The 14,919-nt window shown below is 46.8% G+C and overlaps 9 protein-coding genes across 9 annotated transcripts in view; 4 read left to right on the top strand and 5 right to left on the bottom strand.

The window, feature by feature from the left end:
• Positions 1-2,069, top strand: part of SERLADRAFT_357529 (uncharacterized protein) — a gene marked incomplete at both ends in the record, with an annotated part of 2,789 nt that extends 720 nt beyond the window's left edge. The window contains 13 exons of the mRNA XM_007321429.1: positions 77-127; positions 181-272; positions 335-355; positions 406-442; positions 502-551; positions 621-744; positions 799-918; positions 974-1,000; positions 1,054-1,318; positions 1,381-1,478; positions 1,531-1,635; positions 1,708-1,838; positions 1,907-2,069. Coding sequence (XP_007321491.1) covers positions 77-127; positions 181-272; positions 335-355; positions 406-442; positions 502-551; positions 621-744; positions 799-918; positions 974-1,000; positions 1,054-1,318; positions 1,381-1,478; positions 1,531-1,635; positions 1,708-1,838; positions 1,907-1,951 — 1,166 coding nt within the window. The remainder of the gene's footprint in view (positions 1-76; positions 128-180; positions 273-334; positions 356-405; positions 443-501; positions 552-620; positions 745-798; positions 919-973; positions 1,001-1,053; positions 1,319-1,380; positions 1,479-1,530; positions 1,636-1,707; positions 1,839-1,906) is intronic.
• A 451-nt stretch (positions 2,070-2,520) lies between these two features.
• SERLADRAFT_474452 (uncharacterized protein) lies at positions 2,521-3,638 on the top strand (the record flags this gene model as incomplete). Its single annotated transcript, XM_007321428.1, has 5 exons — positions 2,521-2,719; positions 2,844-2,910; positions 2,974-3,056; positions 3,116-3,278; positions 3,335-3,638. The coding sequence occupies 5 exons, from the start codon at positions 2,630-2,632 to the stop codon at positions 3,376-3,378; spliced, it is 447 nt and encodes a 148-aa protein (XP_007321490.1).
• SERLADRAFT_362955 (uncharacterized protein) lies at positions 3,597-5,457 on the bottom strand (the record flags this gene model as incomplete). Its single annotated transcript, XM_007321427.1, has 9 exons — positions 3,597-3,696; positions 3,759-3,874; positions 3,934-4,095; positions 4,148-4,294; positions 4,348-4,503; positions 4,570-4,860; positions 4,915-5,097; positions 5,153-5,319; positions 5,369-5,457. The coding sequence occupies 9 exons, from the start codon at positions 5,415-5,417 to the stop codon at positions 3,597-3,599; spliced, it is 1,371 nt and encodes a 456-aa protein (XP_007321489.1).
• Positions 5,458-5,482: 25 nt separating this feature from the next.
• On the top strand, positions 5,483-5,638 carry SERLADRAFT_372343 (uncharacterized protein; the record flags this gene model as incomplete). Its single annotated transcript, XM_007321426.1, has 1 exon — positions 5,483-5,638. The coding sequence occupies one exon, from the start codon at positions 5,483-5,485 to the stop codon at positions 5,636-5,638; it is 156 nt and encodes a 51-aa protein (XP_007321488.1).
• A 260-nt stretch (positions 5,639-5,898) lies between these two features.
• SERLADRAFT_396927 (uncharacterized protein) lies at positions 5,899-6,360 on the bottom strand (the record flags this gene model as incomplete). Its single annotated transcript, XM_007321425.1, has 1 exon — positions 5,899-6,360. A coding segment is annotated over one exon (462 nt), but the record flags the coding sequence as incomplete, so codon positions are not given.
• Positions 6,361-6,403: 43 nt separating this feature from the next.
• Positions 6,404-6,872, bottom strand: SERLADRAFT_396925 (uncharacterized protein; the record flags this gene model as incomplete). Its single annotated transcript, XM_007321424.1, has 1 exon — positions 6,404-6,872. A coding segment is annotated over one exon (358 nt), but the record flags the coding sequence as incomplete, so codon positions are not given.
• A 52-nt stretch (positions 6,873-6,924) lies between these two features.
• Positions 6,925-7,567, bottom strand: SERLADRAFT_474441 (uncharacterized protein; the record flags this gene model as incomplete). Its single annotated transcript, XM_007321423.1, has 1 exon — positions 6,925-7,567. A coding segment is annotated over one exon (573 nt), but the record flags the coding sequence as incomplete, so codon positions are not given.
• Positions 7,568-7,917: 350 nt separating this feature from the next.
• Positions 7,918-8,420, bottom strand: SERLADRAFT_396923 (uncharacterized protein; the record flags this gene model as incomplete). The annotated part of the gene is made up of 3 exons (XM_007321422.1): positions 7,918-8,004; positions 8,064-8,202; positions 8,242-8,420. Coding segments are annotated over 3 exons (405 nt in total), but the record flags the coding sequence as incomplete, so codon positions are not given.
• A 1,561-nt stretch (positions 8,421-9,981) lies between these two features.
• Positions 9,982-13,576, top strand: SERLADRAFT_362954 (uncharacterized protein; the record flags this gene model as incomplete). Its single annotated transcript, XM_007321421.1, has 14 exons — positions 9,982-10,610; positions 10,669-10,755; positions 10,803-11,075; positions 11,130-11,193; positions 11,245-11,397; positions 11,448-11,526; positions 11,580-11,743; positions 11,802-12,289; positions 12,347-12,404; positions 12,454-12,623; positions 12,677-12,856; positions 12,911-13,013; positions 13,068-13,133; positions 13,197-13,576. 14 exons carry the CDS (start codon positions 10,290-10,292, stop codon positions 13,460-13,462), a joined length of 2,472 nt encoding a protein of 823 aa, XP_007321483.1.
• Positions 13,577-14,919: the final 1,343 nt, after the last annotated feature.

Below are 14,919 nucleotides of genomic sequence, written 5' to 3'. Positions count from 1 at the left end.
GCTGCGGAACTTATAGGCTCCTAGAGAAGACACAGTTTTATTGGATATTTATCTTGCCTCGTCCAGTACCCATCAGGAAGTATATGTTTGGACATGTCTGGAATGAATCAAATATTGGAGATCAATGGTAAATGCGTCTCATACAATTAGTGATTTTTCTAATCCCTCGACTTCACCTAGAAGGAGACGGTGACCTAAATTGTCAATCTGGTGTTCGATGGGAAGACGTCAACAGAATTCTAAAGGAGAAAGGGATCCCCTTGTTCTTTCCCGTACGCTTATCCATTTCAATTCAAGTTACTATCTGTAACAGGTATGTTCGAACCTATCACAGCTCGACCCAGGACCAGGCGCAGTAAGCACATCCATCATTCGTTGCAGTAGCTTTTGTCCACAAATTTCTAGACCATTGGGGGTATGATAGGTACTGGGTGCTCTGGAAGTAAGCCTCCGCTGATTACAAAGGATATATTCACAGCCTTAATCTTATTGCTTCCCCAGCCAATGCAGTCAGATATGGCACGGCTAAAGCAGAATGGTTTTTGAATGTTGTAAGTTCATTTGTCATTTTTTGTGTTCATTTTTTTTGGGTATTTATACTTCGCTCTGGGTTATCATAGACTGTTGTCCTTCCATCAGGCAAGGTGATAAAGACTCGCCAACGAGCCCGCAAGTCATCCGCTGGTTTTGACACAACAAAGTTGTTCATTGGAGCTGAAGGAACGCTAGGTATTGTAACTGAAGGTACAAGGTTTCACCTTTCCTTTGTGACAAAACATAATCCTAGCTTATTTGTAGCTACGCTGCGACTAGCGCCTTTAATTCCTACGAAAGTTGCCATGGCCCAATTCCCTAACGTGGAAAACGCTGTTAGCGCGGTGCAAGAAATTCTGAACACACCTTATGGTCCTCATATTCGGAAGTCGATTCCATTTTTAAAAGGCCGTCTTATACTGACATTTTCCCCTCACAGAATGCGTAGAATTACTTGATGATCACAGTTCGTGTGATCGGCTTCCGCAAAAGCTTCTCTGCTGACATGCTTCGCAACAGTGATGGCAGCTATCAATAGTGCCGGACTCGTTGATCAGCCTTACCCAGTCCAAGATACTTTGTTCTTCAAGATTCAAGGAGCTGCTGAGTCCATTGAACAAACGTCTAAGATTGTTCAGGAAATCGTTTCGAAGCATGGTAGTAGCCGATTTGAATTTGCTGCGACCGATCAGGAGGCAGAAGATCTTTGGGAAAATCGCAAATATGCATTGCATTCAACCATGGCGGCTCATCCGGGGACTCGGTGTTGGACTACTGATGTTTGGCAAGTGACTTCATCGCGTCTCAACACATCGTGGTGTTTATCCACCTTATTCCCAACTACAGCGTTCCAGTCTCGCTTCTCCCTCGGCTAGTGTACGAGACCAAGCAGGACCTAGCTAAAACTGGGCTAAAATCTACGATTGTTGGTCATGTTGGTGACGGTAGGTTGCAGGTTTCATATTTTCAATCTACCGTCCGTTTATGTATATTTAGGAAACTTCCATGCTCTCATCCTATTCCGCGACGAGGAGGAACTGAAAATAGTCGATGACGCTGTCCATAGGCTGATAGTTCGTGCTATTGCAATGGATGGAACCTGTGAGTCATACCCTTTAACGCTCCAATCATATCCTACGGATCTATGCTGACAAGCTCTCCGGCGTGTCGCAGGCACAGGGGAACATGGAGTCGGTGTAGGGAAAACCGAGTATCTCACAGATGAATTGGGCGAAGATACAGTGGAGTTGATGAAAACGATCAAACGGGCCATTGATCCTTTGGATTTGTTCAATCCAGGAAAGGCGAGTTCTATGACAACTGCGTATCCTGACCAATGCCGTACTAACCACGAAATCCTTTTTCTGCGTAGCTATATCCTGGGAGACACGACGATGGTGAGAAGCATCACTCTTGATACTGCGGTCACCTTAGATTCAGTTCACGTACGCGTTGATATCGCAATTCTGATTTCTACTTCTACTTGCAAAACACAACGAGAATGACCGATTACGATGGAATCATGACTGTACACCAGTTCTGATCGTTCGTTCAGCAGACACGCACCGCTGAAATCACAGTGCCGAAACACCCAGCTGCAGCAGCACAAACATACAAAAACCTCTTTTATCCCTGAGTCATTATCTTATGCTGTCATTTACCAGCAACACTTTTTGCAGCCATTTGTGGCCATTCCTTATATTCATCGGAATTAAACCTACCTTTGAGTGCTTTCGACCGTGACTTGGGTTCCTTTAGTGAGGGAAGTAGACTGTCGTATTCGCGCAGCTCGAATAAAGTTTGGATATTATGGTATACACTGGAACACGTTTGATAGGCACCCCCGCACTGAGTAACGCCGTATTTCAGCTCTCAGTACGATTCATTTTCACAATTGCTGTAAGCTGAGTCATAATGGAACGATTGTGAGTCAATGCCGGCTCTGCTCGCGGCCGCCAAAACTGCATGTTGTGACATTCTGTGACCAGTGTGATATTTATTTCGCTTTACCCCAGACACAGTCCGCGTGTACATTTCTTCATCCTCTTCCACAGCATACATAGAGCATCCCTTTTTTTATATCATTAACGACATAATGAGCAACACCGACTGGGACACTAAACTCGTCATTGGTTCTAAAGCCAAGGCACCCAAAGTAACTAGAAATGCATCTGACTTGAACGGTAAGCTGACTGAGCATGGTTATCGTCATACACGTTGCATGTTCTGATTGACTCATGCCCTCTTTTCTATAGCTGTATGTATATTCTATCTTATCAAGTACAGCTGGACTTAACTCAGAGTAATAGGCGCGGAGAGCAGGTGCTGTTGTTGCCACAGATAAGAAGGTTGTAGCCGGAAACAAGGCTCACCAAGGTAAACCGAATTTCAGACGAAGATCTACCACAGACATTTTGCTGACTGGCATAATTTATCAAGGCCCTGACCACCAACGCATCGCCAAACTTGACCGCGAAAATGAAGTCGCTCCTCCCCCTAAGGTCGCTCCTTCAGTGGGAAAAGTGAGTGCTTACTCATCCCAGACTATTGCTGGCTAGAATTAAACATAATTCTCGATCAGGCTATCCAAACAGCCAGGATGGAAAAGCAGATCACCCAGAAGGATCTGGCTCAGAAAGTGAACGAGAAGCCCTCTGTCATCCAGGATTATGAGTCGGGCAAGGCCATCCCTAATCCTCAAATCCTCAGCAAGTTCGAGCGTATCTTGGGCGTCAAATTACGTGGTATGATATTCTTTGCTCAATCGTCAATTCCTGGCACGTTTTTGATCTACTTACAGGTGCAGACATTGGGAAGAAACTGGAGGGGCCGAAGAAGTCGTAATTTGACCCCTCCGTAGTCGCAACTTGTATCTCGACGTCCTCAGTTATCGCTGTTTGTTCTTTTAGACTTTAATTGCCATGTATCGTTGTTGGATTTTTTGCTTATCCCCAGCATTAAGACAAGAAAGATAATGCTTTGAGCAAGATAAAAATAGTACAAATGTCCTGGGGTGTCTTCATGCTGCATGTTCTCCTTCTGGTGCACCCTATGTGGACATGTTAGTTGGTCTCATGAAGAAAGTATGAGATACCTGCATATGTGATATAGTCTGGACTTTCGCAAGCTTTGTATTCTTTGAGCAATTCCTCAGCCGTCGCTCTGGAAGAATATGATTCATAAATTAGGGACAATTGTTTTCAGGGGGAGGTCGCAACAATTACCGTGCATCATCAAATTCCTCCAATCCATTCTCGAACATCTTTTCTTTCTTGTACTGTTCCAAAAATGCATTTCGTTTGCGAAGACGATCGAATTGATCAAGCATTCGCTTGAAAAGCTGATAATCACATCCTTTGAATCAACATGCGCGTCACCATAAAGCAAGCTGAATCTTACAGAAGCAATGCTAGTGTGATTGGCGAGCATGAGTCCGCTGACCCGATGGTTTGTTGCAATATAAGGTGAACGACGAGTAAGAGCTACCTGTATTGATGCGGGACCCCACGGTATGAAGTTGGCAAGTTGTCGTTCTCTCACCCGAAGGAGAGATTGATGGACCTATGATTCTAGTTGTTAGGCAGCTGCAAGAAAACAGAAGAAATAGGCATACATCAGTTGGGTCAACGTCTCCTTGGATGATGTTCAAAATTGAGATATAGCAGGCTGTTTTACTGGGTGTAGTTGAGACCATACGGTTTTTTGGCTGTAGGAGACGGCGCATCACGTCCAAGACGGTCGTTCTCCGTATAGGTTTAGCCTATGTTTAGCAAATTCGATAAGAACAACAAGTACAAGGTCTATAAAACTGACCTTGTCTATTTGGTCGCTCGTGAACGGTGTATATGATGTCATGAGGAAATGACAACGCGGTGTTGGAATAAGGGAGGCAATGATGCCAACCAAATCATTGTTCATGTAACCAGGATATCGGAGGGTTTGGGTGCTGGCGGCCATGACTGTTGACACCTTTTTGAAGTAAAACAGTATCTTTAGTAATTGTTCCATGATGAGGCTGCGAGAGAGTTTACTGACAAGCTGGTTAGTCTGATCAAATGACGGCGTCTGGACGTGTAACCGGTCTGCCGAGATACGAGCAAGAGCGCCATTGTCAAGGACAACCACAGAGTCAGCATGGTTGGTCAATCTTTTGAGAGTCAAAAGAGAGTTATATGGCTGAACAACAACATCTCCTTCCTGGGCATTCGGGAATACTGAGTATGTCTGAATGAGCTTCTTTGGAAATCGATCATTAAGACGCTCGAGCAGAAAAGAGCCAAAACCAGAGCCCGTTCCTCCGGCTATGGAGTGCATAAGCATAAAACCCTAAGCAGATAGTTCAATATTCTAGAATGCTGAATGAGCTTTATAAGAACGTACCTCCAGTGAATCGCTTCCTTCTGCTTCTCGGTCTACCATCTCCATAACCTCCTCGTAGAGCCTCTCACCAGATGCATAACCATGAGCCCAGTTGTTACCAGCTCCACCTCCATCTTTCGACATGAATATGTTCTCAGGGTTATACAAATTTGCCCAGGGAGAGCTTAGGATGTTGTTGATCACCTGTGTACTGAGTGGTCTGAAACATCAGCGATAATCAAACTGAAAACCTGCGTACTCGTGGTTCAAGATCAACAAGGATAGCACGGGGAATATAATGCTCGTCGTCAGCCTGATAAAAGAACACGTCCTTTCGATCTCCACCCTCGGTGGCCCATTCCTCGAGAATGCCTTCCTTGCTAATTCCATGTTCTGCGCACAAGCGCTGCCAGTAAACGGCTCCCACTAGGCTTGGGTCAGAATATTGCATTACTCTGAACATTCTACAACCTACTTTGATTTCCACATTGCCCCAGCTGTAGTGTAACAATTTCCCGAGGCATGCTCACAGACGCGTTTCAAGAGCGTGTTCAATTGGAGGTCACACAAGTCACAGCGCGTTTGAGCCATGCCAGTGTGTGGATTCACACAGCTAGATGTTGTTGGGATTACAGTTCTATGTATAATATGCAGTTCAGAATCGAAGAACATGTACATGGAAACAAATGAAGTAAAATATTGCGAAGACTATGTGAGGTGTCTACCGGCCTTGAGCCTTCAGTAAGTATGGATGATGCTGAATCCGAGTCATTGCTAATGATGGTGGCCTTAAGCCACCCTTCGAGAACCCTGATGTGAAGTTGGAAAACATGAAACAAGACTGTCCACGTTGAAAGAAAAAAGAAAAGGGCGTCAGAAACATCTGAGTATAGATAAAGAAATAGGGATGTCGCTTTCAGAGAAGGGAACGAAAACAGACTCGGGCTGTCACCGCGAATCGAGAGTTGGAAACAAAAAAACAATAACCAAGACTAAAACCATATCTTAACGCTTTTTTCTCATCGGGAGTTTCTTTATCTGCCTACCACCTGCAGGTGGTGGAGGAGGCGCAGATCCTATAGTGAATAATGCACCCCCTCCTCCTCCAGCACTGGGCGGAGGTGCACCAAAAGAAGAGGCAGTCGGTGTAGCAGTCGTTGCAGAACCATTCTGCTGACCGAATGTAAATCCACCACTAGAGGTAGCAGATTGTGGGAGGAGATTATTTCCAGCGGCAGGAGAAGCCGGTTGACTAGAGGCTCCAAAAGCGAAACCTGTGTTACTAGGTGCTGCTGCAGGTGCGCCAAAAGAGAATGGCGTCGACTGTGGCTGGTTGAAAGGCGAAGGACTCGCGGGCGCGGAGGCGGGGCTTACACTTGATTGTCCGAAAACGTTAGGTGGGGCACCGAACCCGAAAGGCGATGAGGGAGCGGCATTAGGTGAAGATTGTCCGAAAGAGAACGAAGGAGCTGCATTAGGGGAAGGTACGACTGGACTTTCGGTAGGCTTTGAACCAAAAGAGAAGCCAGGGATAGTTAAGGACTGACCAAAGCCACCAAAGGAAGGTGCAGGCTTATTTTCTGTTTTGGCTTCAGCTTTCGCTCCAAATGGATTGGCAGCTGGTGTCCCGAAATTGAACCCTGGTGAACTCGTTTGATTCTGGCCAAATGATGGCCTCCCAGAAGTTCCTTCCATGGATGAACCAGATGTTCCAAATGAGAAACCAAGAGTTGGTCGGTCTGCTAGCTTCTCATTTCCGTTCATATTCATTTCCCTCGTTGGACTTTCCTCCATCTGCACTTCCTGCTCATCTTTGGGAGGCGTTGTAGCCCGAACAGGTGCTGTTTGTCCAAAAGAGAACGACTTGCTAGAGACATCAGATGCATTGGTGTTCGAACTAGGTGTACCGAACATAAATGAAGACGTAGCAAGAGGAGTGGATACTCCAGGGGTACCGAATGAAAATGCTGCAGCTTTTTTCTCAGGAGCAGAAGGAGTAGAAGGAGCAGAACCAAACGAAAAGGAGTTGGAGGCCGGTTTTTCCTCTGCAACTGTTGTCGCGGTCGGTTGTGGACCGAAGGAGAAACCTGAACTCACGCCTCCAAATAGTGGTTTTTGCGCTTCGGTGGCAGGAGCTGGACTAGACGGTGCAACAGAAGCAGTCGGCTGACCAAACGAAAAGGCATTTTTAGGCGCCTCTGCCGCTTTACCAGACGGATCGAAGCTGAAAGCTGATGTTGGGGTAACAGTTTCAATTTGTGAAGTGGGCTTTGCTTTATCGACAGCAGTTGTCCCAAAAGACGCAGCGGCCTTCCGTAGTTCTGGTTGTGCCACCGACTGCATCGCAGATTCACTGGACTTGTTTCCCTGGGCAAAAGAAAAAGGCGATGAAATTGTAATCTCTGGTTTGGAGGAAGCGAAGACATTTGCATCTTTCGGCTCCTGAGAAGCTGCAGAGCTCTCCTTAGGTGCGGGAGTAGCCGCAGTCTGCCCAAACAAAGACGTCGCAGCAGAACTAGAACTGAGTCCAAATGCCAAAATAGGTGCATTGTTGCTAGATGACATGCTGAACGTTTGTGTTGAGGTAGAAGACGGTCCACCCATATTTCCAAACAAAGATAACTTGGGCTCAGCTATCGAACAGCTAGCACTGTCATTCTCTTTCGTTTCACCCTGCAATACAGGATTTTCTACGTCCTTCGCTGGGACCGGTAGAGGTACAGCACCGAAAGAAAGAGGCGGCATATTGACCGTGGCCGGAGGCTTCGAGAGCACCGCGGAATTAGCGAAGAAATTGGGAATTCCTGACGTTGTAGGAGGAGCTGAACCATTTGATGGCGCGGATCCTGACAGGGATGACGTAGTATAGGTGTCAGGTTTAGCGGGCTGGGGTGTAGGAGGCACCAGCGATATAGTGGGTATTGATGTCGGACGAGCCGGCGTTTCCTCGGCTGGAGCAGGTTTGCTGGTTCCCTCGGTTGATTGTGGTACTGCAAAAAGTGGCGTAACAGCAGCTGCAGTAACTGAAACTGCTGGTGTTGTAGACCTTGCGATCGAGAAGGGCAGCGTGCTGGTCGGTACGTTAACTGAGTTCAGCTTCACTGGTGGTATCTAAAGTGACATAATTGATAAGAAATCTGGTTCAAATCGTCTCAGTGAAAACAACTTACATCTTTGGCGAAGGTAAACCCAGCAGGGATCTCGAAGACTGGTGCTTTCTTAGCCGCCTCTTCCAACATGTTCTGCTCTGCGATCCTCGCTTCTTCCGTCTGACTGTCCTCTTCATCTTCATCATATATAGCGGAGAACCTATTGTTGGATCTCGATACAGGACGTGATATATGAGACCGAGCAATCCGTGTACGTCCTACTCTTAAGGAAGATACCTCACGGCCTGCATTGGAATCGAATCGAGGCTCAGCCCTTTGCAAGGAAGTTGGCACACCGGCCCTGTCTTTGTGCTTGCGACTAGAACCTATCTTGACCGTCGCTTGCGGCTTCTCCTCTTCCACATAATCATCTTCCATGGCATCTTCTCTCTCCCTTTCCCTAGCCTGCTCTTCTTCCCGTTTACGTCTCGCTAACAATTTCTTCATACCACCTTCTCCCGCATATGGTTTGGTCATATTCACCTCCTCTTGTTTCCTGGCTTTTTTACCCTTGATTTTCATACCAAGACGAGGCTTTCCACTCCTTTCATCACGCATTAATGTAATCGAGCGAGACTGTTTAGGCATGAACATCTCCGGGATGGCAGAGGAACCTTTCAAGCGCGTCGGTAGCAGCGGTGTCTTGTACACATCTAGCTCCTGTAACACCTTTTCGGCAGCATTCATAGGCCGGAGAGAAGCTGAACAAAATCACGTTAGTGGGTTGATTGGCCTGTGATCTAGCGAAGACTTACAGCCAGAAACATCCTGCATCGACCCACTCCCAAATAGAAGAGATCCACGTTGTCGGACGGGGGATCGTGACTAGGATCACGGTTATAAGTGGATATCATAACTCGAGAGAAAGAACATACGCTTCGCTGCGATTCCATCAAAGACCCCAGAGTGGTTTGCTTAGATAAGGTCGTAGAATCTGATTTTTGCAAGCCAGGGGGTGGCTTCACGAAGATCGGATTTGACATTAATGAAGCCAACGGTGGGGGCTCGTGAGATTTACGTTCATGAGCAGAATTGACGGTGGCTCCAGATGGCTGAGGAGTTAAGGAAGTACGCATGCGCAGATGCCTATTGGGCGACATGGAAACGTCGCGAGATATGCTCATGGATTTTCTTGAAGCATTACGCGTTTCTGCAGTAAGATCCTGCATAGTATCCTGGCGCTGTATTAGACTCGTACCAAGAGTGATACCCTGACCCGACGGTGGATCCAAGGACATAGTGCGAGATATGCCTTCGGGCTTGAGGTGAGAGCCGCTCGGATATGGTGAAAGGGTGTGTCGATTACGTGGCGATTGAGGTGTTGAAGAAGTCGGTATCGTGGCTGAAGATGCACGAAGATAACGTCTAGCAGGTGAACGCGTTTGTCGTGGCTGCGGCTGAACGGCAGTGGGTGGACGGCGCTGCTGCTGCTGGCCAAAGACGGATCCAGGTGGATCGAGATAACCAGCAGACTGCATATCTCTATCTGGACTATTTACCCGTATTCTTTTGGTCCTGGCGGTACCTTCATCCTCCTCGCGACTTTGAGCAGATGACTGGGGGAGGCGTCTACGCTTTCCTTTAGTGTCCTCGAAATCATCAGTACTGCCAAACCATGACAAGGGTGCTGTGACGATATTTTTGATTGCACCGAAGAGCGAATTCGAACGAGCGATGGGTGTCTTTGAGGTTAGAGGCTTTCGCCTCTGCTCAGAATGAGACTTTGAGGCAGACGTCGGCAGCATCGTGGGCGGCAGCGACGACGAGAGCGACGACGACGGACTCGTGTGGGGACTCGAGGTCGCGGTAGGAAACAGGAAAGAGAACACAGGAAAGAATTTTCTATTATGGTTAGGGTTACAGAGCCACACTTCCGTCACCTCGGATGCAATTGGCACTGGCATTCGTATACACCGGCATGCCGTTGACCTTTCTCTTTGGTTGATAACATGCAGCAAGCATATCCCAGGCTGGGACCACTGGCGCAAAATTATCTGACGCATAGACCGTCAGCATTGCCAGGCTTAAGTTCAAGGCTCATATCATGTTCAAGCTCAAGATTATCGGCTCCAGAGAAACCATGTAACGGAACCCAGGATGTGAGTATCGTATTTTGGTCAAAGTTTCAAACTTACATCTTTATTTCTCTGGATAACAGTCGCAAGAAGGTTGGTTATTTGTAGATTCTGTCTTCCCGGTCCGTTTGGGCACCTGGGAGTTCGTACTCTTTCCTGTTCGTCCAACTTTATGCATAAGCCAACCAATATTGTATCTTACAGTATTCGTCACTACATCGGTATATTTCGCGAAGAAACTCTTCTCGAGAGGCTTGAAGCACTGTTATCATCTGTGAAAACACACGATTTTCAGGTGCTCTTTTTAGAACCCCACGCAAAAGATGGAGGGGTGTTCGTGCACTTCAATTATAATGCCTCTGACCCCGAAAATGCCCTCGTTTCAATTGAGAATGATTTGAAGCAAGAAGCCTTGAAACATGGCGGTATACCATCTTGGACTGGTCTTGGGCGAGGTAATATCTGGCTTGTGAAAGGTCGACCTTGGCGAGAAGTCAGTGACATGGCTAGCTATAAGATGTTAAGCGATAGCTGATTCAAACTACGATCAGGACATGAATAGATACGCTTCTACCGTTGTCAAGTTAGCCTTCGAAGGACCGGACATCCAGGAAGAGTCGTTGTATGATATCCTTCGAGTGAGTTGGGCGCTACTCTGCGAGGTGTAATCTCACCCATTTACCAGCCATACGGTCGCATACAAGACGTTTCGTCTCCGGTACCTGTTCCAGCTGGAACATTTCGTTCATCCACGGTCACATTCCAACGCGTTCGTTCTGCAACTATAGCCCGCAATGTCATCCATGGTTTCAAGTTTGTGGATTCCAGCGCGCCTACGCGGTTACACGCTATATATCAACCTCCAATCCAGGCTCATGCAGCGCGCGATTGGATTACCGGGCATCCACGTATTGTGCTACCCATCATTGTCTTCCTCCTGGGCACTTTGACCTACACAGTAAATTTTATGACTAACATAATTTAGCATGTCCTCTGATCATACTTCTGTTAGATCTTTGATCCCGTTCGTGCGATAATGGTGGAGGGGAAAATACTCAATTGGTTTAACTATCGAGGTGAGCTACTCTCTGGGATAGATTATAACCTGTATCAACAGCAATTTTCAGAGTTCTCACTGTATAAGTGGATGCGCGCGAACACCCTTGACCGACTTTCCTTTGTATCGACATCATCATCAGGGGACATGCCAGCGGAAGACGTCTGGAAAGAACGCAAGGATGCCCAAATCGCATTGAGGAGCTATCTTTCCGACCTTCCTTGTGCGCTATATTCCATCTGCTTAAGCTAGCATCTATTGACAGCATTCCAGCCACCATCGCATTTATACATGGCCCTCAGGGAAGTGGTAAATCACGCATGTTGCACGGTCTGTTGCGTGAGACGAATCGGTGAGTATGAAACAAGTCTACGCCCCTTCTATTCTTTATTGTAACCGATGCAGGAAGGCTCTCGTTATTGACTGTACGGAGCTTAACAAGGCATCGTCTGACGCGAGACTTGTAGCAGGGCTGGCACAACAGACTGGATACTGGCCTATATTTACCTTCTTGAATTCGATGAACAGTATGATAGATCTGGCGAGTGTAGGTATTATCGGACAGAAAGGTATGTCAACGCTTGCCTGTTGCGTGTTGAGCCCTGAAGCCCTCTCGCGCTACCTTAGCCGGGTTTAGTAGCTCGCTCAACGAGCAACTGAAACAAATTCTTGAGGTTGTCGGGACTGCGTTGAAGGGCGTGAGCCGTTCTCTCCGTACCGATGCTCAACGCAAGGTAAAAGCAGACCAAGACTCCGAAGAGCGCAAAGCCCAGGACATCAGCATGCGTGAACGCATCAGAAATGGAACTTGGCATGACGGTCGGTTGGATTGTGTAGCAGGCAATGGCGTTATGTGCGAACTTGGTGTGGGCGACGAATTGATGACAGGACTTGACAGTGAAGCCGGTGATGACATAGGCAGTATGGCACTAGCAAAAACCGAGAAAGGAGAAGAGGATGAACTAGCGAGAAAGAAGAGGAGTGTAGAGGATATTCAGGCTGTGACCGCTCTTCCTATAGTTGTTATCAAGAACTATGCGGCAAGAGGTGGGGCAAATCGAGAGGAGCTGTTGAGCGTATTGGCTCAGTGGGCAGCAACTCTTGCGGAGAACCAGGTCAGCAAGCACGATGCAAATTGGGTTTGATCGTTTGATTTTGACTCTTGAATACAGATTGCCCATGTCATCGTTATGAGTGACAATAGAGAGAACTCGAAACTCTTAGCAAGAGGTATGTCTCGTTTCTTACTATCAATTACGACCTTATCATTTTCTCTCAGCTCTACCATCGAAACCACTTAACTCCATTGCTTTGTATGATGCGGACGCGTCCAGCGCCTTATCTTTCATTAGACAGAGGCTACATGATGCTGGAACGAATATAGAACTTACAACCGATCAGACTGTGTGTATTGGAAAGCTGGGTGGTCGGGCCAGTGATCTAGAAAGTGTAAGGAGCCTTCTTCACATTTCACCAATACGATAGTGATGCAATCCTTATAGTTGATCCACAAAGTTCGAAGTGGTCAGGCTGTAGAGGAAGCTGTGGAGGATATCATTGCCAGAGGTGTCGGTGAGCTACGCAAGAATGCATTTGGCGAGGACCTGGAGGATGCAAAATCACTGCCTTGGTCACGAGAACAGGCCTGGATCGTGCTCAAACTCCTGTCGAAACAGGTGGAGGTAGGAGCTTGTGATTTTTGAACGTGCTCAATCGAAATCTGACACATACTGAAGATTCCGTATTATGATCTGCTACTGGAATTCCCATTCAAAGGAGACGAGTTAGCCCTGCGTAGAATGGAGCACGCGGAGCTCATATCTATTAACACTCGCAATGGTGAGTCTTCGCCATGATTATCTGTGAAGACAATATGTGACAGATGAGCAAAAGGGCGTCCTTCCACTGTACGACCTGGAAAGCCGGTGCTTAAATATGTGTTTGAGCGGGTCGTAAATGGTATGCTGGGTGTCCTCTCTGATTTCCAAAACACGAGACCTTCAACTATTACTATTTCCCTAGATTCGATATTTGGAGCTACACAAGACATATGGGCGAACGAAAAAGTAATTTCAAGTGCTGAGAACACGGTACGGGCATGCGAACAGGAGTTATTGGATCTGAAGGACATAGCTATGGCTGAGAGAAGCTCACTGTGGGGCGGAAAGAAGGCTTCATCTGAAAGGGAGAGCTACCTGTTCAAGAAGATGGCCTCGGCAGAAACCAAGATTCAAACATTGGAGAAACAAAACATTGAGTTAAAGAAGGTACTTCGTAGAGGTGGTTGATTGCCCGTCAGTCAAATTAATGTTTACGGTTGACTATTTATTGCATGTATATAATGAATCGACACTCCTAGCTCAGACAATATAATAATGATACTGAAGACGCTTAGTGTAGCTGGAACTCCTTTGTGTATTTTGTCATGCGTACCAATTCTCAGATTACTAGATGGTGTTGCCTTTAGATCCTAACTGAAGCAAACACCGTGTTTAGGCGCGGGCTGCAACGCGTATCAAGTTATCGTGTACGTATACTTGAACCACCAATCGTATCATTCAGGATTTACACTTATCTATCACCCAAACCTAAGAGGTGGCTTTGCATTCAAACCTGAAAAGAAGTAAAGAACCGGGACTACGAAATCAAAATGGACGGGTCGGGGCATTACTTGTCACTGAAAGTGATGCGGGTTTCTGTGCGTGGTCCGTCTTTCCTTAAATTATGTTCTCAATGGTTCGTTCATGTCTTAAATGTAGAGGCCTGCACTTGCGAGCGCCTGGCAGCCTTTTTACTCTAGTTCCCCATCATTTTCAGCTCATTCAACTGCTTCTATCGTCTCACTTCAAGGGAAAACACCACTCCCTGGTCATCCCAAGACTCTTCGTGATCTTACACACGCATCAGAATTACTGACTCTACCATCGTCTTTCGGTTCAATTCAACTGGGAGAAACATTCTCTAGCTGCCTTTCGGTCAATAATGAAGCAATTGTAGACATCGAGGGCGTTAGCCTAAGAGTAGAGATGCAGACCGCCAACACCAAAACTATCCTTATGGAATTGGGTGGACCAGAGTGCAGACTAGCAGTTGGGGATGCACTGGAACATGTAGTTCACCATGAAATCAAAGAGCTAGGGCAACATGTTCTTGCTTGCATCGTAGCCTATCGATTGCCTCCTGGTGCACGACACTCCCCCGGATCAGCTGAGAGTCATGGCGATCCTAATATCCAGGGATTTCGTAAATTCTACAAATTTGTTGTAAGCACGCATCGCTCAAGTTATAATGTGGTGAAATTCTTAAGTGTTGTTTCTAGGTCACTAACCCACTGTCAGTGAAGACTAAGGTGCACTTACCTCGCTCGCCATCAGCTCAGCTTAGCTCTCTCGAACGGGAAAAGGTGTTCTTAGAGGTTCATATACAGAATATGACTCAAGATTCTCTTTGGTTTGACCGCATGCATCTCGACTGTGCGGACGGCTGGGTTGCTACAGATGCAAATGTCCCTGACGAGAACAATGATGAAGATAAAGAAAGTATATTCTCTGGATCCATGGCTTTAATGCAACCGCAAGATGTGCGACAGTATATATACATCCTGACACCGGTATCTCTGTCCACTTTTCCCTTGGTGCACGCGCCTGGAACCACGATTGCCCTCGGACGCTTAGATATATCTTGGCGGTCGTCATTCGGCGAGCCAGGTCGTTTACTTACCTCTGTATGTTAAAGATATCTCAAG

Source organism: Serpula lacrymans, assembly GCF_000218685.1.
Source record: "Serpula lacrymans var. lacrymans S7.9 unplaced genomic scaffold SERLAscaffold_11, whole genome shotgun sequence".
Lineage (NCBI taxonomy): Eukaryota > Fungi > Basidiomycota > Agaricomycetes > Boletales > Serpulaceae > Serpula > Serpula lacrymans.
This window is presented reverse-complemented; position numbering and strand designations above follow the sequence as displayed.